The sequence below is a fragment of the Procambarus clarkii genome, chromosome 8 (assembly GCF_040958095.1).
Source record: "Procambarus clarkii isolate CNS0578487 chromosome 8, FALCON_Pclarkii_2.0, whole genome shotgun sequence".
Lineage (NCBI taxonomy): Eukaryota > Metazoa > Arthropoda > Malacostraca > Decapoda > Cambaridae > Procambarus > Procambarus clarkii.
In genome coordinates this window covers 15,350,991-15,375,761 of record NC_091157.1, presented here as the reverse complement: position 1 = coordinate 15,375,761, position 24,771 = coordinate 15,350,991, and the positions used below count along the sequence as shown (strand labels likewise).

Sequence of the window (24,771 nt, the reverse complement as noted above, 5' to 3'; positions counted from 1 at the left end):
AATAAATAATTTACATGGCCTCTAAAACCTGAAGAAATGTTTTCATCTACAGGACAATGTTATACCATAGCCAGTCATTTCTGTCGAAGGCATTCGTGATGAAAAAGAGGGGGGTGAGAGGGACAGTGAGAGGAAAAGAGAGAGGGGACAGAGAGAGAGAGAGGGACAGAGAGAGAGAGAGGGACAGAGAGAGAGAGAGGGACAGAGAGAGAGAAAGGGACAGAGAGAGAGAGAGGGACAGAGAGAGAGAGAGAGACAGAGAGAGAGAGAGAGACAGAGAAAGAGAGAGAGACAGAGAAAGAGAGACAGAGAAAGAGAGAGAGACAGAGAAAGAGAGAGAGACAGAGAAAGAGAGAGAGGGTCAGAGAGGGAGAGAGAGAGAGAGAGAGGGAGGGAGGGACAGACAGAGGGGGAGGGAAACAGAGAGGGAGGGAGGGACAGAGAGAGAGGGAGGGACAGAGAGTGGGGGAGGGAGGGAAACAGAGAGGGGGATAAAGAGAGAGGGACAAAGAGAAAGGGACAAAGAGAGTAGGACAGAGTTGTTGTATAATAGAGAATCTCCGTTATCTTAACATGATCAAACATGAACTATGGAGAAAGTGTTACAAAACACTTTCACTTAACAAGTGTCTTGTAACACTTGTTAAGTGTTACAAACCAACACTTTGACCTAAATTAATTTGTTTACTTTGTAATATAATCTCGCCTATATTCACAATCCCCAGCCCATCACGCCAAATCATATGCCACTTAGGTGCCTAACGGGAAGAAACTTTTCCTTCCCTATATGTCTGCTATGAAGTAACCGCTTTTATTTAGTTACATTCTGATGGCAAACTCTGCCATGATATTTCCCCTTATGCAGTAACAGCCATCTCACCCATCTGGCAGTACCTCGTCTATTAATTATGATATAGGGAGAAGCAGACCTGTTTATCCTCTTGATCCTCTTGATTTTGCAGTAAATTCCTCTACTTTACCCCTGAGGTAGTAATCACCGTTCCCTCCCCCAGTAGACAGTAACGGTCACCGTTCCCTCCCCCAGTAGACAGTAACGGTCACCGTTCCCTCCCCCAGTAGACAGTAACGGTCACCGTTCCCTCCCCCAGTAGACAGTAACGGTCACCGTTCCCTCCCCCAGTAGACAGTAACGGTCACCGTTCCCTCCCCCAGTAGACAGTAACGGTCACCGTTCGCTCCCCAGTAGACAGTAACGGTCACCGTTCCCTCCCCAGTAGACAGTAACGGTCATCGTTCCCTCCCCAGTAGACAGTAACGGTCATCGTTCCCTCCCCAGTAGACAGTAACGGTCACCGTTCCCTCCCCAGTAGACAGTAACGGTCACCGTTCCCTCCCCAGTAGACAGTAACGGTCACCGTTCGCTCACCCAGTAGACAGTAACGGTCACCGTTCCCTCCCCAGTAGACAGTAACGGTCACCGTTCCCTCCCCAGTAGACAGTAACGGTCACCGTTCCCTCCCCAGTAGACAGTAACGGTCACCGTTCCCTCCCCAGTAGACAGTAACGGTCACCGTTCCCTCCCCAGTAGACAGTAACGGTCACCGTTCCCTCCCCAGTAGACAGTAACGGTCATCGTTCCCTCCCCAGTAGACAGTAACGGTCACCGTTCCCTCCCCAGTAGACAGTAACGGTCATCGTTCCCTCCCCAGTAGACAGTAACGGTCACCGTTCGCTCCCCAGTAGACAGTAACGGTCACCGTTCGCTCACCCAGTAGACAGTAACGGTCACCGTTCCCTCCCCAGTAGACAGTAACGGTCACCGTTCCCTCCCCAGTAGACAGTAACGGTCACCGTTCCCTCCCCCAGTAGACAGTAACGGTCACCGTTCCCTTCCCCAGTAGACAGTAACGGTCACCGTTCCCTCCCCCAGTAGACAGTAACGGTCACCGTTCCCTCCCCCAGTAGACAGTAACGGTCACCGTTCCCTCACCCAGTAGACAGTAACGGTCACCGTTCCCTCCCCAGTAGACAGTAACAGTCACCGTTCCCTCCCCAGTAGACAGTAACGGTCACCGTTCCCTCCCCCAGTAGACAGTAACGGTCACCGTTCGCTCCCCAGTAGACAGTAACGGTCACCGTTCGCTCACCCAGTAGACAGTAACGGTCACCGTTCCCTCCCCAGTAGACAGTAACGGTCACCGTTCCCTCCCCAGTAGACAGTAACGGTCACCGTTCCCTCCCCAGTAGACAGTAACGGTCACCGTTCCCTCCCCAGTAGGTAGTCAGAGCGACTGTCTAGCTTCCTGCAGGTCGGTGTTCAATCCCCGACCTTCCAAGTAGTTGGGCACCATTCCTTCTCCCCGTCCCATCCCAAATCCCAATCCTGACCCATTCCCAGTGCTATATAGTCGTAATGGCTTGGCGCTTTCTCCTAATCATTGTCTTCCCTCCCTCTCCAGTAACGGTCACCGTTTCCTCCCCAGTAACGGTCACCGTTTCCTCCCCAGTAACGGTCACCGTTCCCTCCCCAGTAACGGCCACCGTTCCCTCCCCAGGAAAGGTCACCGTTCCCTCCCCAGTAACGGCGACCGTTCCCTCCCCAGCAACGGTCACCGTTTCCTCCCCAGTAACGGTCACCGTTCCCTCCCCAGTAACGGTCACCGTTCCCTCCCCAGTAACGGTCACCGTTTCCTCCCCAGTAACGGCCACCGTTCCCTCCCCAGTAACGGTCACCGTTCCCTCCCCAGTAACGGCGACCGTTCCCTCCCCAGCAACGGTCACCGTTCCCTCCCCAGTAACGGTCACCGTTCCCTCCCCAGTAACGGTCACCGTTCCCTCCCCAGTAACGGCGACCGTTCCCTCCCCAGCAACGGTCACCGTTCCCTCCCCAGTAACGGCCACCGTTCATTCCCCAGTAACGGTCACCGTTCCCTCCACAGTAACGGCGATCGTTCCCTCCCCAGTAACGGTCACCGTTCCCTCCCCAGTAACGGCGACCGTTCCCTCCCCAGTAATGGTCACCGTTCTCTCCCCAGTAACGGCGACCGTTCCCTCCCCAGTAACGGTCACCGTTCCCTCCCCAGTAACGGTCACCGTTCCCTCCCCAGTAACGGTCACCGTTCCCTCCCCAGTAACGGTCACCGTTCCCTCCCCAGTAATGGCCACCGTTCCCTCCCCAATAACGTCCACCGTTCCCTTCCCAGTAACGGCCACCGTTCCCTCCCCAGTAACGGTCACCGTTCCCTCCCCAATAACGTCCACCGTTCCTTCCCCAGTAACGGTCACCGTTCCCTCCCCAATAACGTCCACCGTTCCTTCCCCAGTAACGGTCACCGTTCCCTCCCCAGTAACGGTCACCGTTCCCTCCCCAGTAACGGTCACCGTTTCCTCCCCAGTAACGGCCACCGTTCCCTCCCCAGTAACGGTCACCGTTCCCTCCCCAGTAACGGCGACCGTTCCCTCCCCAGCAACGGTCACCGTTCCCTCCCCAGTAACGGTCACCGTTCCCTCCCCAGTAACGGTCACCGTTCCCTCCCCAGTAACGGCGACCGTTCCCTCCCCAGCAACGGTCACCGTTCCCTCCCCAGTAACGGCCACCGTTCATTCCCCAGTAACGGTCACCGTTCCCTCCACAGTAACGGCGATCGTTCCCTCCCCAGTAACGGTCACCGTTCCCTCCCCAGTAACGGCGACCGTTCCCTCCCCAGTAATGGTCACCGTTCTCTCCCCAGTAACGGCGACCGTTCCCTCCCCAGTAACGGTCACCGTTCCCTCCCCAGTAACGGTCACCGTTCCCTCCCCAGTAATGGCCACCGTTCCCTCCCCAATAACGTCCACCGTTCCCTTCCCAGTAACGGCCTCCGTTCCCTCCCCAGTAACGGTCACCGTTCCCTCCCCAAAAACGTCCACCGTTCCTTCCCCAGTAACGGTCACCGTTCCCTCCCCAATAACGTCCACCGTTCCTTCCCCAGTAACGGTCACCGTTCCCTCTCCAATAACGTCCACCGTTCCCTCCCCAATAACGTCCACCGTACCCTCTCCAGTAACGGTCACCGTTCCCTCCCCAGTAATGGTCACCGATCCCTCCCTAGTAACGGTCACCGTTCCCTCCCCAATAACGTCCACCGTTCCTTCCCCAGTAACGGTCACCGTTCCCTCCCCAATAACGTCCACCGTTCCTTCCCCAGTAACGGTCACCGTTCCCTCTCCAATAACGTCCACCGTTCCCTCCCCAATAACGGCCACCGTTCCCTGGTGATCGTGCACTAACGGCTGCGTCCGTCTTGCTCCCCGGCAGGTGGGGAGTGCGAGGAGCATCAGTTCCGGTGCCCCGACAGTCAGTGCGTGTCGGCGGGCAACGTCTGCGACTCCCAGTGTGACTGTACTGACTGTGCCGACGAGAGAGACTGCGGCCGCTTCTATACCAGAGTCTCCGGTAGGTACATCCCTCTCTTGCTACTCTAGTATAAACTATGCCAAGGTCTGGTCGAGGGGCCGACCATATGCTACTCTAGTATGAACGCCACCAAGGTCTGGTCGACTAGCCTACCACTTGCTTCTCTAGTGTGAACTCCACCAAGGTCTGGTCGACTGGCCTACCATTTGTTACTTTAGTATGAACTCCACCAAGGTCTGGTCGACTGGCCTACCTATGACCTACACCAAGGTGTCTGGTCGACTGGCCTACCTATGACCTACACCAAGGTGTCTGGTCGACTGGCCAGACGACCAGCCGTTTGCTACCATGCTAGGAGGCAAACAAGACTCCATGCTGGAGGACCTGCAGCTGGTGAAGTCACAGGGGGCACTCTGGGTCTCGTCCTTAGGACCTCCAAGTGCGAAATTATTTCATCCAGTGAGGTAGTTATTGATGCAGTGAAATAAATTTTACCGGAAGCCACGGTCATTGAGCCCACTGTCAACACACTACTTGGAGCACCTCTGGGCACCAACGCCATTGTCCCAATCCTAGAGGGAAAAAATCTGTCTTAAAGGGTATGGAAGAGAGAATAGGGGACTTGGACTCTCATGATGCCCTCTCACAAGTGCCTAACCTTACCCAGCATAACGTACTTTTTATGATGTGCTTTCACTTTTGGTAACCCACTACTAAGTCGATGTGATTAGCTCCTGAAGTCAATATTCAGGAAGTCACTGAACCTAGTTAGATGAAAGTGGGATCAAGCAGCACTACCAGTCAGACTTGGGGAGCAGGCATTCACAAGGCAACTAAGGTAGCACCAACAGCATTTAAAGCCGTTTAATCTCCTTGGAGAAAAATAGTATTACACGAAAGTGAGCCATTTAATCCCCCATGGAAAAATTTACTGTGCCAAATCGAGGTCGCTGGCTTTCACGGAAGAATTTTCTACGCCAAATCGATGCAGGCAGAAAAAGCAAAACTGCAGCGACTTAGTGTTCTCACTACTAATATTATCCACTAGCAGCATACGTGTACTAGCAGCATTCTTATCCTAGTGCATCAATGCCAACGAATTAGGAAGGACGATCCTACCAGAGCGTATGTGAGATTCTGTAAGAGCTCAAGATTGAAATTTATCGAAAGAGGCAACCAGTAACAAACTATTTCTCACATCTTGCCCCGACCACAGCCCCAAAAGACCATAGACCTTCTCTATAGTATTTTGAGGCCAGGACCACTGGGATAGTCCTATATTGGAAAAAATTGTCTCAACAATGCTTGAAAATATATATGCTGAGAACAAAGCCTTCTAGCAGTAACAACACCCTATTCTGGCGAATTTTGTTATTTGCTGTAGCAAATGCAGCCTTATGAACTCGCTTTAATCACGACGTTCTTCGTACTCGAGTAACTGTTTGCCTTGCAGCCTCCACCCTCACAGCCCACTTCCTAGCATGATGAGAACCACACCTATATAGACCCAATGACACTCGGAAGCATCCAGACTGGGTCATCATGCTCCCCCTGGAAGGATGGCAAGCTAATGGTGTGCAACTACACATGCGCATCCACACTGGCCAGTGCCAACCTTTAATACAGTGCAGTCGAAGGGTGTGGCTCTGCTTCTTTCCTGGAAATGTAGAAAGCCATCAGATACAGAGATCTGCCAAATTGCTGCAGCTTTGTTCCGCTCAGCGTGATTCATGGGGCAAATGTGCACTGAAGTTCATGAAAGAACCGGAAGACAAACTAGTTAGCATCCCAAAAGACCAAAGAGCGACAAGTTTCTTGTTCCAATGCCTCGCTGTCGCAGTTCAGAGGGAAAATACTTGCTGCACCTTGGTCATGCATACATCCTTCGAGGTAGTGTTGGATTTGCAATAGTAGTCAGTTTGATTTTAAACGATTCTTAATGAATGGTCTACAGTCGTCAGTTTGTGCATTTTTCATTTCACTTGTAATAGTTATGTCATGTATATGTTAATTCCACACAAATTGTAATCGTGTAGCCATGTACAAAAAAGTTTACAATATAATAAGGGTGGAAGGTGTAGCAGAACTCAGAGACAAACGACAAATTTTATCCAAATGCTCCCTATATGCTTCTTCGAAGCTATGGGTCCCAACAACTGAACCAGAGGTGGTACCTCTATATATATATATATAATATATATGCCATTATATATGGTTAGCAGATATAGCTTATATAGCATCATATATCGTCATTAGACGTAATATCCCATTATATGTTGCCAGAATATCTCATCTGGTATTCATTGGTTAGTTTCGAAAAGTTGAGATCACCTTTAAGGAAGTTTCCCAACCTTAATGAGTTTACACTTTTCTTAATGAACCTTGAGGCGCCATGACTGATTAATTTTGTATGAGATTCTTCACAAATTGATTCCAGGATTCAGAAATATTTATCCTTTCCATTTAAAAAGAACCTAAATTTACGTTAATGTTTTCTTAGATAAATTAATGTTAACATTCTCTTTCAAATTAAATCAGTGAAAGGAAATAATTTATATTGAAAAATTGGCATATAAAATATTCCAATTCCTAAAATTTGCTAGACTATAACCAATTGACAAACTCTGCAGGAACAACAATAGGTCTGCAGTGGACCATTGCTGCTCTCGAGTACTAAGGCTACCATAACAGCTTACTGACGAACCAGCAAATTTGGTGTTGGGCTAAGGTCTATCAACCCTTAAAGGGTTATTAAATCCATCACAATATCTTTCTGACCAAGCGTAACGTATTCTTTAGTCCTGAATGTAAATTAGTACTAAAGTACTCTCATAGTATAAACACCGGGAATCAGTATTCTCCTCTAAGTGTACATATCCCTAGAATTGTAGTACTTATTGAGACTTTGCATATAAAAACCCATTACATCACTGTGGTAATGCAAATGTTGATAATGACTGGTCCAGCTTGTCTTCCCCTAGTACATCACTCCAAGCTTCTCGTGAAACACGAATTCTTGATTAGAACACGTCTTCGGTCCACCAGTTTTTCTAAACTTACTTGTGACTCCTTATTGAATTCAGTTTCTAAGGTCACAAGTTAGAATGCTGAAGCATCCAGAATCGCTCATAACATGGCGAAAAGCTGGAGCCGTCCTGGTGGACTTTGGTGTGGGTTGTGTGTACAAGTTAAGTACTTACTTCAGTTTAAATGCAAGTGGACATATTTGTTTATTGTTGTTAAATTTTAATGGACTTAATAACATAGGTAAATTTAAATCTTCCACACAATTCCCACAGAGGGAAGTATATTAAATTTTTAGTTAATAAATTCATGTCTTACAGCTTATCGGTTAAAACACATAATCACATTTTAAAACAAGAGTACTGATTCAAACCTACTGCTAGAGGAATGAATTCTGAATTATAATTAAGAAATTAATTAGTTGAAATGGATTTTCTGTACGATCTGAATTGCATTAGTAAATAACATTCTTAGATAGTAAGATGACTCCTTAGCCAACACGCATGGCCATCAACAACCCAGAGAACATTGTATATATGTCGTGCAGAGTCAGCCTCCTTCAGTGTACCTGAGGATTTCCGTAGCTGCTGGAGACACCTCCTGCCGGCAATTAATTATTTTTATGAGAAATACAGATTTATATTAACAATCTCGCTGTGATCCACAAATCAATTAGTTTTCTTGTTATATGCTTGCCTGTGTTTTGAGAACTGCATGCTCATAGCCGGGGGCCTGTATTACACTAATTCCCATTAACATAATCAGATATGATCAATAAACTGAGAGCTAGATCCTTAGTCTGGGTCCTCTCCCTTTCCAACTGGTTGCCTTCGTGAGGGGGCTTGTTGAGCGGCTGTCGAAATGTGAAGCTCCATGGGACAGCTTGTACTCTGTTCTTCTGAAGCCTTATGCTCCTGCTGCTGTCTTCTCCAATTTTGCTGGCTGCTTTTTCCTTTTCCTCAAGTTTCATTTTCCTCTTCCCACCTCTTCTTTCTGACTGTTCCTTTCTTTGTCTCGTTCTTGAATATTCTTTCCGATGTATTCTGTTATGACGGCGGATGTTTGAGAAGGCGCACACACTCACCTGTAGACCTGTGGTACCTGACGTTGTCGGGCGAGGGGACGCTTTTATTGTCAAACTTTGCCTTCGTTGCTGCGCCCGATCTCGACGGAGTGACGCTTCTTAAGGTGACGATTGCAGAGTGTATATCCATGATGCACCCTGGGAGTGCATCATGGTAACTGTTATCATGGTGCATCATGATAACAAGTATCAGGTTACTTGATACCCGACAAGACACTATCAGGTATCCTTTCCTCTAATTGTGGCTGCATGGTTGGTATGGGGTTCATTCTTGGATAAAATTATATTCATATTCGTTCTATGCCGATTTCTAACTCGCATTCATCTTCTAAGACTCGTGGGGTGGGCGACCAGGCCCCCGAGTCAATCCTCCAGGTTGATATGTTCACTTGTTATGGTTATCTCGTGCGTAGCAGAAGATTCGGTCTATTCCTAACCACCTACATATCAGCATGCTCCAACATAAAGACAATGTGTGTCAACAACAACAATGTGTGGCAAAATGTATTGTCTAGGCACACCATCCCTTCCCTCCTCCAGCCTACCTTCCACGAGAGCCTGGCACCTGCCATCTAGCCAGCTCACTTGACGACAAACTATCACGATGGTAGATATCTTGTCGGCTTCTTATCTACAATTTCAGCATTTGTGCCAAAAGGACGCCACAACCCATATATAAAGGTTTGCCAGCGTCCAGCACAGCATATTGCCCTTCTAGTGCTCACTGGTTCAGCATCTATCCTCGCCTACGGGTGACGGTAGACGCACATAGCATTTTGTATAAAGTATTACCTTCACCTTTATTATTAACGTTAAATTCACATGTATATATTTCTCTTTTGATTGTGTTTAAGCCAAGTGGATAAGGGATTTTGTTTTCATTAATAGTTACTTATCATTTTTTGTAAAATTAAAGTAGTTTTTTTTGTTATATTAATTGTTTAAAGTTTTTATTATCTTTTTTTTTTTTTGCCCGCAATTGACACACAGTAAAAGAACCCAGCAGTTTTATTTTATTTTATTTTATCTTTTTTTTTGTTAATGTGAGATTGGCACAACATCTGCTAGAATAGTTACTTCTCTATTCCAGATCACGTCACAATATGTTCACTAGACCCCCTCGTGGTCGTCATTGTCAGCCTCTTCGCGTAATAAAAATCACTCTTGATAGTAGGTCCCTTCTGTCTTCCGTAATTCCTGCAGGTGTCAGATGCTCCATTCAGGAGTAAATCCCATCTCCTCCCATCTGCAAAAGGTGCTGGAGATTTGGGCATTGTCCCTTCAAGTGTACAAGTGAGGTGTGTCTGTGTCCCTCGTGTGTCATCTCTGGTCTTTCTTAAGATGAATTGCTCTTCTCCCCAAGCTCACGGCATCAATTACAGTGACGCCCACCCTGCCTTCTCTTGCACATGTGTGCACTACAAACTTGAGGAAGCCATCCTCTCTTCGAAACATCACAATCGTTTATCTTTCCCTAAGGCAAAACGCCAGGTCTGCAATCTCCCTTCTTTCTTCGGCATGTCTTATGCTCGTGCGTTGCATTTCACTTCTCCTCGCTCTCTCTCGTCTTCATAGTTCTGCAATCGTTTCCAGGCCATCGATCCCGACACCTTCACCACCTCCCTATTTTCTGCTCCTTTGCATTCTGGGATTGAGGGTATTTCCCCATGATTCTCCCAGTGGTGTTTCCTCCCTTCCTTCCCATCTTCACTGCCCCAGTGCCCTCCATTTCCCTCACACACTAATCCTTTTTTTCAGTCCTTCCCTCTATCTTTTAGCCCTCCACAACACCTGTTCGTCCAGGTCGTAGTCTCATCACATCCATCTTCATGTTGACCCCTTCCTTTCTTCCTCTTTCCCTTGTTCCCTGTTTCTGTTATCTCTGTTTTTGAGAATGTTAATCCTTCAATGGACTATTCGTGGTTTCTATGCCAACTTCCCTGAACTCCAACGTCTGATCATGCAATTTGGCCGCTATGTGTCCGTCTCCAGGAACCAATACTTGGCGCTCGTCTTGATTGCTTTTTCAGTTCCTTCCTCTGCTGCCTGTAGCTATGTAAATATATGGGTACACTGTCTCCTCCAGTTATATGCCACCAAGTGTTCCTCTTTCTCTCCCTGATCTTAAACACCTGTTGGACTTCTTACCAGAGCCTGTGCTCCTTTCGGGCGATTTTTAACTGTCGGCATGCCCTCTAGGGGAGATGTTTTGACAAAAATCCGGCGCCTTCTCCTTGAACCATTTGTCCTCTCTTCTTTCCTGTCTCTTCTGAATTCTGGTGACCCCGCTCATGTTGACTCCTGCACTCGCACCCTCTTCTGTCTTGCTCTTTCTGTCTGCTCGTCTTCGCTTTATTTAGATTTTACACGGCAGGTTCATGATGACCTCCATAATTTCAAATGACCTCCAGCGATAATTTCCTCACCATTGTAACCTTCTCTTTTCAACACTCCCTCATCTTACCTAGGTGACTGTTTGCCAAGGCTGACTGGAATTTATTCACCTTATCTCTCTGATCTGCTACTTTTGATCATCCCTCCTCTTCTTTCATGACACCCATATTCAATGCTGCTCTGTTCCTCGCACTACCTCCCGGGGCGCGCGGACGTGTGTTCCCTGGTGGAATGCAGACTTGGGCTGTCCGCTGTAAGTGCGCAGCCTGGAACAAACACCAGCGCCAACAAACTTCATGATTCTTTTATTTTGTTTTGGAAGGCGAGTGAAGTGACCTTTAAGGCCATCCATACAGCTTTTCATGAGAGTTGGAAATCTTATGTCTCCACCATTGTGGTCGACATTCCTCTCCCTCAGATCAAGAAAATCTGTAATATAGTAGGTAAGTTTGTTACAGATATATCGCCAGTCCTTCACCTCCGTGAGTTTTGTTGTGGTAGATCCGGTGTCATTCTCATCTGATCTGGGTTCACAATTTTCGACAGCTCCAGTAATGATTTTCCTCCCATTTTCCTTACTCAAAAGCCCCTTCTTGAATCTTGTCCTTTGATTTTCGCGCACATCTCCAGCTTCACTATACCAGTCCCTTCTCTCACTCGGAACTCCAGGCTGCCCTGACCTTTTGGGGTTCTATGGCAGGGGGGGCTTGGATGACATTCATTATGAGATGCTTTGCCATCTCCCTCATGCACATTTCGGTATTTACTGAATATTTACAGCCGAATCTGGGAGTCGTCGTCAGTCCTCGAAGACTGCCTTAAAGCGGTTATTCTTCCTATTCGGAAACTATGTTCTGTAGGGACATCCCCTAAGAACTTCCACCCCCATTGTTCTAATGAGTTGCATCTGCAAATGTATTGCATGAATGGTCAAAGTCCATCTGAAGTGGTTCATAGAACACAATCGCTACCTCTTCACCCTCTCAATTTGGCTTTTGCTAGTACTAGAGCACAACTGATGTCCTAGTGAACTTGGAGGTCTTTATTTGTATGGTACTTGCGGCGAAGATCTCCAGTGTTGATGTCCGTTTTGACCTGCATAAGGCATATGACACCACCCGGAAATACCATATTCTATTCTAACTTCTTTGTTTTGGCCTTCGTGGCGTTCTCCCTCTCATCCTCCAGAGCCTCCTCTCTAATCTTTCCTTTAGAGTGAGGCTTGGTACCACTCTATCTGCCTCTTTTCAGCAATACGAAGGTGCACTATATTTATTAGTGTTCTGAGCTCTATTCTTTTCCTTGATGCCCTCAATGGTCTTCTTTCCTCTCTTTCCTCTGGCATTTTCTCAGCTCTCTATGTTGACGATCTTACCCTTTGCTGTCCGGGTGGTGACTCGCCTTTCCTCCAACGACAGATTCAACTTGCGATTGATGCCGTTGGTAGGGATCGCTAGATCTAAGGCTCAGGAAACAGTTAAGCCACCAACTGAACTTCTCCCAGCTCTATACTTTGGCACAGAAAGTGGGAGGCCCAATAAAACACTGACACACAATTTCCCCAGTATATTCACAGATCCCGGCATACATTTATAAACAATATTAAGAACAAACTATATACTTAAATACACCACGTGACTCGCTCTGAAGGATACAGAGACATGGGGAAAGAATTATCTAGGAAATACAGTACAAGTCCCACTCAACAAGTGATCACCTAAAGTCTATTCACTTCCTCTAATAATTAAATCATTGGATGAACCTATATCCTACTTAAACATTAACAAACACTTATCCAAGGAAGCCAAATGGCTACATGGAGATCACAGACCCTCTGCACCACTCGCACCAAGAACAACTGAGGACCAGAGAGAGATGCAACGACGTCTCTGAAAGAGAATCAACTGAGGACCAGAAAGCTTATATTGCCGGCAGGCGCCTTAAAGACATGAATTTGTTCGAACGCCTATTTGCCTAGTAATATCAAACTAGCCTAATCTCTCAAAATGTCCCCTTTATTTAACTTGGAACTGTTAGGCAGAACCAAGCTGGTAATTATTTGAACATTATTTAGACCAAGGGAAACGGTACTACTAGCTACAGCATATTTAAAACATAGAACACTTTCACATGACAAGTGGTAGGCTTGGTGCAACTATTCACCTGCCATATGCATGATAAACATTAGTCATTATTTTTTATCAAGACTACTACATGGCCAATACCCTCACAATGATGAAAGATTGAATATCCTAACACATACTATATGTTTCCTTATTGGAACTAGCAGGTACATCATTTTACTTTATAATTAGCATGAGGTGTAAAACAGCATGGCCGCCGGCCTCCATTAAGGATTACGCTCCCTGCACTTATGGTAATAACACTAGTAATTTCCACATTACAATAGGAGGCTAAAACATACTTGGCCTTAGCCACCTATTTCCACACTATTTACTGTATGACGCAGATCTCTGGTAATACAACTCTGGGTCAAGCAACTGCAAGCAACATACTTGTATTTGCATTACCTCGCATTATCGCCAGGGTTGGTAATCGCTAATCCCCGTTCTCAGGTTAAGATGTTTCAAGCGGCTTACAGTTCCATCTCGCTTCAACCGGCTACGCTCAACGTTCCTTTACATACATACAACTGCTACACCAAGAATACACGAAGGCTTTTTCCTACAACACACATATAATAATCATATATTATACTTGACACAATAGCACAACGCTTAGCATCTTTATTTCGTCTTAAATACTAACCTACTGCATTAATTCTATAAAAGTTACGAATCAATTATTCCTTCAACTGGATATAACTGGTTCGTAGCAGCCGTGTCGTCTTGGGCCACCAGTCATGGCTTCAAATTCTTTACAACTAAGACTTATGCTATGACTTTTACCTGGAAACAAGTCGTTCTTCGACCCTCTTTGTCGCTTTACGGTAATCCTCTTTTGATTAAAGATTCTGCTAAACTTCTGTGGTTACTCTTTGACACTTGTTTGTCTTGGTCGCCCTATACATCTTACCTCCGAGTTTAATGTTCTAAGGCCCATAAGTTACTTAAGGTCTTATCCCCTACTTCCTAGGGAGCTGATAGACGCACGCTCCTCTATTTACATTCCTCTCTTGTACTGTCTAAACGCGAGTATGGCTGTCCTGCTTGCTTGTCTGCCTCCTCTTCCACTCTTCGTCGTCGTGATGCTCTTCACCGTACTGGGCTTTGCCTCAGCTCTTGTGCCTTTCGTTTGTTCCCTAACCTGAGCCTGTATGTTGAAACCAGGACCCTGTCTCTGCAGGATCCTCGTGAGTGCTACTGTCTTCGCTGCCTTGTGCGGTCACTGCAACATCTTTATGCAATTATGTTGTGCTTTGGCCTTTGCCCCTCCTGTGGGCCCTGTTCCCTTTCATCAACTCCCTTTTTCTGTACGGTTGTCTCGCATACAAGATTCGATCTCGCTTCATGTTCCCAATATTTTTCCAAGGGTCATTCCATCATTACCCCGTGGAGGTAATTACCCACGTCAGATGTTTTGCAAAACCTGACCCACGTGACAAAGGCTTCTACCCCTCCTCCTCAGATGAAAGGTTTAGAAGTCTTCGTAGACCGTCTTCACAGATGGGTCTAAGTTAGCAGATGGTGTAGGCTACTCTGTTGTATTTCCTGACCACACCTATATGAGTCGCCTGCCCCTGGAGACTAGCATCTTCATGGCAGAACTTATGCCATTTTGTTTGCTCTTTGTGAATTGCTTTCTCGCTGTCAAATTCCCTTTGTCGTTGCAGTCGACTCTCACAGTGCTCCTATGGCTCTGGAGCCATTTAATCCAGTCCATCCTGTGGCAGTCGATATTCAACATTGTCTATATCTCAAACAGATTTAAGAGAGTCGAGTTTAGCTGGGTTCACAGCTATATTGGCGTGTCCATAAATGAGCATGCAGACTCTGCTGCTAAGGAGCCTATCCGCACTTGTTCTATTTCCCACAAAGGTATTCCTTATTGAAAATTCTACCCAGGCATTCATTCGTCATTTCGTGCCCATTGACAGGAACGTTAGTCTTCTGTTGCTGGTAACAAACTGCGTGCTCTTAAGGGTAGTGCGTCCCCATGGCCTTCCTTCCACCACTGTAACCGGCCTTGAGAAAGGGCTCTGGCAAGGTTACATATTGGTCATACACGTTTAACTCACGGACAGTTAATGGAGCGCCGTCCTGCTCCTTATTGTCCCAATAAGGTCGTAAATATCCTTGTTGAATGTCCTGACTTCCAGGATTGTGTGTCTTGCTTCCCAACAGTCTCTCGCAGTAATCTGTGCCTCGATAGAATCCTTTGATGAATCAGAAACCTTTGATATCGCTCGACTTGTGCTTTTTTGTTCTCGTATTGGCATCCTTAGTGATATTTAGCGCCTTTTGACATCCTGCAAACTTAATGGTGCTACATAGTCTCCCCAGCTTGGTGCCTTCTTTTGATAATTACTTAGCCTGGGTCGGAAACAGAGCCATTGGGATAGTCTAACAGCGGTGTTGCGGCCTTAGCATCCAACAATGAGTTTAAGGACGCTGTGTGATTCTACGTGTTGTTGCTATATATTACAATGGTCCTACTCTTCCTCCCCACACTCGCTCTCTCCTTCGAGTCTCAATAGTAATTAAATTGGGAGTTGAGTCTTTAAATTCGAATGTTACAGAGTTTGAATTAAATAGATTACTTTGCTTTATATAAAAGGGATTAAATTTACTATGTGCACCTTAGTTCATTAACGGGATTTAAGCTAAATATTTCAGTTACTGAAGAGTGTGAGGGAAGGAACTGCTTCACGGCACAAATATTGCCTCAACCATCTCACCAGTTTAATTAATTTATTATTTAAGAAGACGAATCCTCATAATTACTTATTATTAAATAAATTTATTACTCAGTTGATAACTTTATCAATATTTGACACAGCTGGTTCATACGTGCTTTAATGTTGTTTGTGTTTGATGGTGAACTGTGTCGTTGGCTAACTGATGGTGAACTATGGTGTTTTTGACTGATGGTGAACCGAGTTGTCTGTCTGATGGGGAACTGTGTCGTAGTCTGATGGTGAACTGTGTCGTAGTCTGATGGTGAACTGTGTCGTTGTCTGATGGTGAACTGTGTTGTAGCCTGATGGTGAACTGTGTCGTTGTCTGATGGTGAACTGTGTTGTAGACTGATGGTGAACTGTGTCGTTGGCTGACTGATGGTGAACTGTGTCGTTGGCTGACTGATGGTGAACTGTGTCGTTGACTGACTGATGGTGAACTGTGTCGTTGACTGACTGATGGTGAACTGTGGTGTCGTTGTCTGATGGTGAACTGTGTCGTTGTCTGATGGTGAACTGTGTCGTTGCCTGATGGTGAACCGTGTTGTTGCCTGATGGTGAACTGTGTTGTTGCCTGATGGTGAACTGTGATGTTGTCTGACTGGCTAATGGTGAACTGTGCTGTTGTCAGATGGTGAACTGTGTTGTTGTCTGATGGTGAACCGTGTTGTTGCCTGATGGTAAGCTGTGTCGTTGTCCGACTGGCTAATGGTGAACTTTGTCGTTGTCTGACTGATGGAGACCTGTGTTGTTGTTTGTGGTAGTGAACACTGTCGTTGTTGAATAATGGTGAACTGTGTCATTGCCTAGTGTCCGATGGTGAGCGGTAGTGGTCTGACTTGTGGTGTACTGGGTAGGGGACAGATTATATATGGCTGGGGGGAACTGGGGTTATTTAGTGACTGAGTACACTCCCCTAGTTGTGCGTACGGGGGTTGAGCTCTGGCTCTTTGGTACCGCTACCCAACTGTCAATCATCCATCATATCTACATTTGAAACTATGTATGGAGTCAGCCTCCACCACATCACTGCCTAATGCATTCCATTTACTAACTACTCTGACACTGAAAAAGTTCTTTCTAATATCTCTGTGGCTCATTTGGGTACTCAGTTTTCATCTGTGTCCCCTTGTTCGAGTACCCCACGTGATAAACAATTTATCTTTATCTACCCCTGTCGATTCCTCTTAGAATTTTCAAGGTAGTGGTCATGTCTCACCAAGCTCTCCTTTCTTCCAGCGACGTTAGATGCAATTTCACTCAGCCTTTCCTCGTAACTCTTGCCTCTTAATTCTGACTCTAGCCTAGTTGTATACATTTGAACTTTTTCCAGTTTCGCCTTGTGCTTGACAAGGTACGGGCTCCATGCTGGAGCCGCATACACCAGGATTGGTCTTACATATGTGGTATTCAAAGTTCTGAAGGATTCTTTACACAGGTTCCTGAAGCCTGTTCTATTGTTATCCAGCCTCGCATACGCCGCCGATAATATTTTTATGTAGGCTTCAGCAGACAGGTTAGATGTGATATCAACTCCTGCATCTTTCTCTCTGTCCGTTTAAAGGAGGACTTCTTCCATTCGGTATCCTGTTTCTGGCCTGTTTCCACCGCCTAGTTTCATTCCCTTACATTTACTCGGGTTGGACTGTAGTTGCCATTTGTTGGACCATTCATTCAGTCTGTCTAGGTCATCTTGAAGCCTCATGCTTTCTTCCTCCGACATAATCCTCCTCATAACTTTTGCACCATCAGCAAATGATGATGAGAGTGTGTGTGTGTGTTGTGTGTGTGTATCGTGGATCTGGAAGGTGTATCTAAAGTTAATTTCTAACTGATAAGAACATTGAAATTTCAACCATAAGAAATAATAGTACCTACAGAAGGACTCATGACCCATTTCATTCACCTGGGCTGTAGGAGCCTCGAACCGTGGGTCCCAGGCGTTAAACTCGGCGTGTGAGGCCATGCGTTCTGTTTCTTGACCCATACGTGGCAGCTCCTATTTATATCCGCCCAAACGCATTCCTATGTCTAACCTACGAGTAAAACAAGAGATCCTTCGTCTATTATGTTATGCGGAAATTGGTTTCTCAAATTGACAACCGTGTTACTGAACCAGTTTTACCAAGGTCTTTCATAGATCTAAGCTTATCTTATACCCATTGTTCAATGTTCTATTGTGTGTTGATATATTTAAGGAATCCCGATCGTATGTGGCATTCTTACAAGAAAGGAAGTTGGAAATTAATAGTTGTCGAGGCCACTTGGTGTCAGTAGCCGATTGCACAAATATTTTAAATCAAATGCAATATCATTCATTGATAACTTGGAACAGTTCTATGGTAGGAATAACATATGCTCGGAATGGGGTGCAATTAACTAGGGCTGGGATTGTTGCTGTGGTCAACTCGTTGGAACTTGTGGTTGGAGGGGTTTGGGTTTAAACTGTTAATAGATTGTGGTATGAGAATAGAATGGGGAGAGCAGAACTTAAAATTATGAGTTGTGGGGGAAAAAATTGTAAAATGAACAGGGAAGGACAAGGGGCCTCAAAATAACAATACACTTAGGGTATATTACACAAACAGTAGGAGTCTAGGAAACAAAATAAACGATTTAAATGCTCTTGTCAGCACAAACAATATATATTATTGCACTTACAGAATCATTAGATGAGGAGGGGGAGTAGCCATATATGTTAGGGAAAATTTGAAATGTAGTCTCAAAGAGGGAATCAAAACTGAGATAGAAAATATTTGGCTAGAGTTAAAAGAAAAAGCTAAAAATCTTATAATAGGAGAATGGAAGCAAAACCTCTATGGGATGAAATATCTAGAGCATCTAGGTCAAACAGTAATTGCATCATGTGTGACTTTAATTTTAGTGGAATAAACTGGCTTAACAGAACTGGGAATAACGAAGCAGAAGATTTTCTAGAATTAATAGAAGATTGCTTCCATAAGCAACGCATTAAGGAACCAACGTGAGAAAATAATATTTTAGATTTGGTGTTAACTAACAGGGAAGGCTCAAATTAAAGACATCGAAATCGGGAGTGAGCTAGGGAACAGTGATCACAAAGAAATCAAATTTACCATGGAATGGAATATATTTGAAGGACAGAATTCTGTTAAAATGCCAGATTTCCGAAAAGCTGATTTTAATGGCTTAAGAAATTTTTTGGGTGTAATAGATTGGAAAGTCCTGGGCATGGGGGATAGGCCGGGCTTAGAGCGAGACGTGAATCCAGCGATGGGTGATGTAAAAATGTATTTCGATGTGGATTCAACATATAATTTACTTTGAAATATTCTAAGGAAAGCAAAAGAACATATTATACAATACAAATTGAATAGATCGAATAATAATGACTCAAAATGGATAACAAAGGGGTCTGAAGAACCTTATAGGTAGAAAGAGAACTAGGTAGAAAAAATTAAGATTGGGGGAATTCAGTTTAGAATAAGAATTCGTCCAACTGGTTAGAGATGTTAAAAAAAAGATAAGGCGGGCAAAAAGAAATAATGACGTTTGCATAGCAGGGCAAGTAAAGGCAAATCCTAAAGTTTTTTTTATCAGTAACATTGTTACGGCCACAATGGGTCGCAACCGGGTTCTTTTCTGGTAGTACTAAAGTTCTGGTATCCGGCCCCCAAGTTAGTAGAGGCTTTCAAGGGGTGAGCTCAGTAATGCAAGTAAAACAAAAGGGGGAGGTACATTAAGTACAACAGTTCATCACTTTATCCATATATAATTATTTTCCCATCACCATATAAATTCTTAAAAGGAAGTATTACTACACTACATGTACACCAACGTCTCTCTCTGAAGACACTTAACAATCGGCGAAGCTCAATCGATGCAGTCTTGTACCGTGTTTCCTCATCCGTGGTACTACCCTCAGCAGGTACCGGGAAACAACATCGAGTCTACCCTGGCCACGGGCCAGCCAAACCACAGTCCCACTAAGTGCCTCTTCGTGAAGGCCCACAATCACAATCCAGCCTGGTGCTGGCAGATGCCAATCAGCCTCGCACTGCTGGGGCCACTTCACGAGCGAATACTAGGGTTGCGAGCCTAAGCAGGACCTTCGTGCAACTCGCTGGCTACTCTTGCTCTTTCGGCACCTTAGTCAGCCGCCCCGGGTACGGCGAATCCCGTCACTGCCACTCCACAGGCAGACAGTAGAACACTTCACAATTCTCTTCCGGCGGCAGCTCACTGTTTCCATAAAGCAGACTGGTGTAGAGACCTTGGCTGCCCTGGGTAGACTGCCTTTCCTTGTATCACAGCAACCCTACGTTGACTCTGTGAATACAGACACGTCATCAGTACACTGGGATACTACATGGGACCACTGGGAAACATCACTTACTGGCTTAGACACATACATCCAACTCCGCTTATGACAGATGGCGCTGCTTTTCTAAGCACCACCTCACTAGAGGTCAGCACCAGCTACCTCACGAGCCCATAGGATAAGAATCTAGCATTTCTGGCTGGTATATTCCTGTCGCCCCTAGATGGCGTCGTCCATGTTGTGGGGGGATTCGGGAGCGGACTCACAGATGGCGTTGACGTCACTGCTCTGGCGATGAACTTGGGTTCGTAACAAATAACAAACAAAGATAAGGGAAAAGATAGTTCCATTAAAAACTGAAACAGGTCAGATAACTGATAATGACGAAGAAATGAGTAGTATTTAATAAATATTTGTCTCTGTATATACTAAAGTGGAACTTAAAATTATGCCTTCAGCTAAACAAGTCTATATTGGTGGGGAAGAGGACAAGTTAACTAGATTAGTAGTTACCAGGGATGAAGTTATTAAACAAATAGTACAATTCAAGCCAAATTAATCCCCAGGGCCAGACGAAGTGTTTGCCAGGGTGTGCAAAGAATGCAAAGAGGAGCTTTGTGAGCCATTGTCTACCATATTTAATAAATCATTAGAATAATAGAGTAAATCATTAGAATACACTAGAATATTACAATAGAATAAATCATTAGAATACACTAGAATATTACATTAGAATAAATCAGTAATAATGCCAGAGTCGTGGAAAATTGCTAATGTGGTACCAATTTTCAAGAAAGGAGATAGATCACTTGCGTCAAACTATCGGCCAATTAGCCAAACGTATACAGTGGAAAAGTTAATTAATTCGATAATTGCGTATACCATTCGTCTTCATTTTGAAAACATATATAAATAATTGATTCATAACATGGTTTTACTAATGGCCGTTAATGTTTAACAAATTTGCTATCATTATATTCAAGCATAATTGAGGCAGTTGATAGTGGTAAGGTTTGTGATGTTGTGTACCTTGACTTTAGCAAAGCTTTCGATACAGTGCCACATGAAAGACTGATTAAAACGATAGAGGCTCATGGTATTGGGGGCGCTATATTAAGTTGGGTTCGTAACAAATAAGGGCATGGCTATACCAAAGGAAAGAGAGTTAGTATAAATCTGGTCAAGTCAAACTGGGGAAAATGTTGAAGTGCCTCAAGGCTTTGTCCTGTGACCTCGGTTATTCATAATATATATAAATGATTTAGATTCAGGTTTGAGCAGAAAATATTTGCAAATTTGCCGATGATACGAAAATCGTGAGGGAGATAAACATAGAAAATGACTCACTATCAATTCAAGACGATGTAAATAGGGTTTTGAAATGGTCCAAAGATTTTCAGATACAGTTCAATGCTGACAAATGACATAACAGAACAAAAAACAATGGGTATGAATTGGATAGGTTCATATTTAGGAAAGAGCTGGGTAACTACTGGGTCGGTAACAGGGTTGTTGATTTGAGGAACCAATTACCGTGTAATATAAGAGAAGTATGGTCCCTTGATTGTTACAAGCGCGGGTTGGACATGATATGAATGAGACTGGGCGCATATAAATAGGAGCTGCCTCGTATGGGCCAATAGGCCTTCTGCAGTTACCTTCATTCTTATGTTCTTAACTGTTTTAGAAGATGTAGATAATTGGCTTTTGTGATTATCGATTTTAAAAAAATATTCCACAAAAGACGTTAAGATTTTAAGTTAGGGAGCCGGTCGGCCGAGCGGACAGCACGCTGGACTTGTGATCCTGTGGTCCCGGGATCGATCCCGGGCGCCGGCTAGAAACAATGGGCAGAGTTTCTTTCACCCTATGCCCCTGTTACCTAGCAGTAAAATAGGTACCTGGGTGTTAGTCAGCTGTCACGGGCTGCTTCCTGGGGGTAAAGGCCTGGTCGAGGACCGGGCCGCGGGGACACTAAGCCTCGAAATCATCTCAAGATAACCTCAAGAAGGCCAATAGTTCAATGGAAGTAATCTAAGTCCCTTCTTAAAAGTCGGTACCACATTAGTAACCCTTCACTACTCTGGTACTCTGCTCGACTCAGGATTATATTAACCAATTATCGCGTAACATAATAGAAGTGGGGGTCCCTTGAGTGTTTCAAGCATAGGTTGGACATATATATGAATGAGAGGGCCTCGTAGCCTGGTGGATAGCGCGCAGGATTCGTAATTCTGTGGCGCGGGTTCGATTCCCGCACGAGGCAGAAACAAATGGTCAAAGTTTCTTTCACCCTGAATGCCCCTGTTACCTAGCAGTAAATAGGTACCTGGGAGTTAGTCAGATGTCACGGGCTGCTTCCTGGGGATGGAGGCCTGGTCTAGGACTGGGCCGCGGGGACACTAAAGCCCCGAAATCATCTCAAGATAACCTTAAGATAACCTCAAGAGATTGGGTGGATATAAATAGGAGCTGCCATGTATGGGGCCAAATAGGCTCTCTGCAGTTTCTTTCATTCATATGCTCTTATTTTCTTATTAAAGGTGCAAGACAAGAGCTCAAAAAGCTCTTCCTTACATTCTTGAAGCACCCTGGCAACCACTCGTCTGGCCCTGGGGATTTGTTTGGCATTAATCTTGTTTTGCTTTATAACTTCCCTGGTAGTCACTAGTGAACCAGTCCGCTTCACCACCGATATAGATTTGTTCAGCTGAAGATATTATGTTATGTTCTTAAGTAAATGCAGAGACAAAATATTTATAATAAATATTTCTCATTTATTTATCATTATCATTTATCTGACCTGTCTCGATTTTTAATAGCCTAATTAAAATTAATTAATGACCTTTTCCCCTAATCTTAGTTTGATATAACCGAAACAAAAAACTTTTGGATTTTATTTAGACATGCTCTGTTATAAGTACTTCACAGTTTATTTTCACTTTCCTTATTCCTTTTTTGACATTTCTAACTAGTTTGGCAACTTGTTCTAAATTGACGTCCTCATTCATAATCCTTGTATACAGAGCTATCGCTCAGCATATAAGGTTATTTAGCAGCACGTCCTCGTTCCCAACGACAAGAAATTGTAGTACTAAATTGCCTTATCTTAACCTTCCAGAGGACCCATCAACACAAAACGGGAAATGTGAATTTCGCAAACCGCTACCATTTTCTAGTATCATAGTTTTTGGGCTTAGGTAAAATATACGTCAAAATGCGACGTAATATCAGGAGGACGGGCTGTATATAGGCCCATGGATATCCATCTATACATTTAGGGTCAATGTTATTCAGTCTAATAAGTGTATTAAGTTATACTAGCCTAGTGCAGGCGATGAGTCACAATAACGTGGCTGAAGTATGTTGACCAGACCACACACTAAAAGTTGAAGGGACGACGACGTTTCGGTCCGTCCTGGACCATTCTCAAGTCGATTGTGAGAATGGTCACAATCAAGTCGATTGTGACAATCGACTTGAGAATGGTCCAGGACGAAACGTCGTCGTCCCTTCAACGTTATACTAGCCTAAGGGGATGGGGTGTGGTTGGTGCTGAAATTGAATGAAGTTGAAAAAATTTACAAATAAAAACGAATTTATTCATTCATAATTGTTATGATTTTAAGAGAGGTTTATGATATGGACAGGTGTGGCGGTGTGTGAGGTCGGGCAGGCCATCACGTGTGTGGTGTCGGCCAACCAGCGCCACAAGGACAGGTGTGTGGCCGCCGACCGTCTCTGTGACGGATTCAACCACTGTCACAACGGCGACCAGCTTTCTGATGAGACGGGGTGCGGTGAGTATGTCTCTGTCTGTCTGTCTGTCTGTCTGTCTGTCTGTCTGTCTGTCTGTCTGTCTGTCTGTCTGTCTGTCTGTCTGTCTGTCTGTCTGTCTGTCTCTCTCTCTCTCTCTCTCTCTCTCTCTCTCTCTCTCTCTCTCTCTCTCTCTCTCTCTCTCTCTCTGAAATTCTGAAATGTACTTGCAAGCTGAATCTTACAATGCAATTTGCAGCTCACCTCGCAATATGAATACCACCTTGCAATATGAAGCTCACCTTGCAAGCACATTTAATTGCATAGTTCCACCAATCTCGTCATACATTCATCTACACATTCATTCATGTATTCTCTATACATTTATACATACATCTATACATTTGGTCAAGAACACAGGTTACTCTGTATATATTGTTAAAGCGTTGAAACACATTGTTCAAATCATCACTGACAAAACCACGAACATGGTTAGAAACATATATCAACAGTGAACATGATTTGTACATGATTAGAACATGATTTGATCTAATGTGCGGGGCCCAAAATGGTCGCGACAGCTCTCAATTGAATTGTAATCAATATTTTTTGATCCGTCGATCACCACACTAGTGTGGTGGTGGTGGCCTTGGCTCAGGTGCTCTGGCTCTCCTGGTCTGGGTATACGGGTGGGAGTATTGATCACTAGACGAGGTTGTCCGCCTGTACTCTGCTTGTTTCAGGCCACCCACCGACGAGCGGACAGCACGCTGGACTTGTGATCCTGATGGTCCTGGGTTCGATCCCAGGCGCCGGCGAGAAACAATGGGCAGAGTTTCTTTCACCCTATGCCCCTGTTACCTAGCAGTAAAATAGGTACCTGGGTGCTAGTCAGCTGTCACGGGCTGCTTCCTGGGGGTGGAGGCCTGGTCGAGGACCGGGCCGCGGGGACACTAACAAAAGCCCCGAAATCATCTCAAGATAACCACCCGTAGACG

General features: G+C 45.0%; 1 protein-coding gene across 1 annotated transcript in view; it reads left to right on the top strand.

Annotated features, from left to right (window-relative positions):
• The window catches only part of LOC123759743 (G-protein coupled receptor GRL101), a 785,517-nt gene that overhangs the window by 231,186 nt on the left and 529,560 nt on the right, over positions 1-24,771 (top strand). The window contains exons 7-8 of the mRNA XM_069319377.1: positions 4,259-4,396; positions 23,668-23,817. Of these exons, the coding sequence (XP_069175478.1) occupies positions 4,259-4,396; positions 23,668-23,817 (288 nt within the window). The remainder of the gene's footprint in view (positions 1-4,258; positions 4,397-23,667; positions 23,818-24,771) is intronic.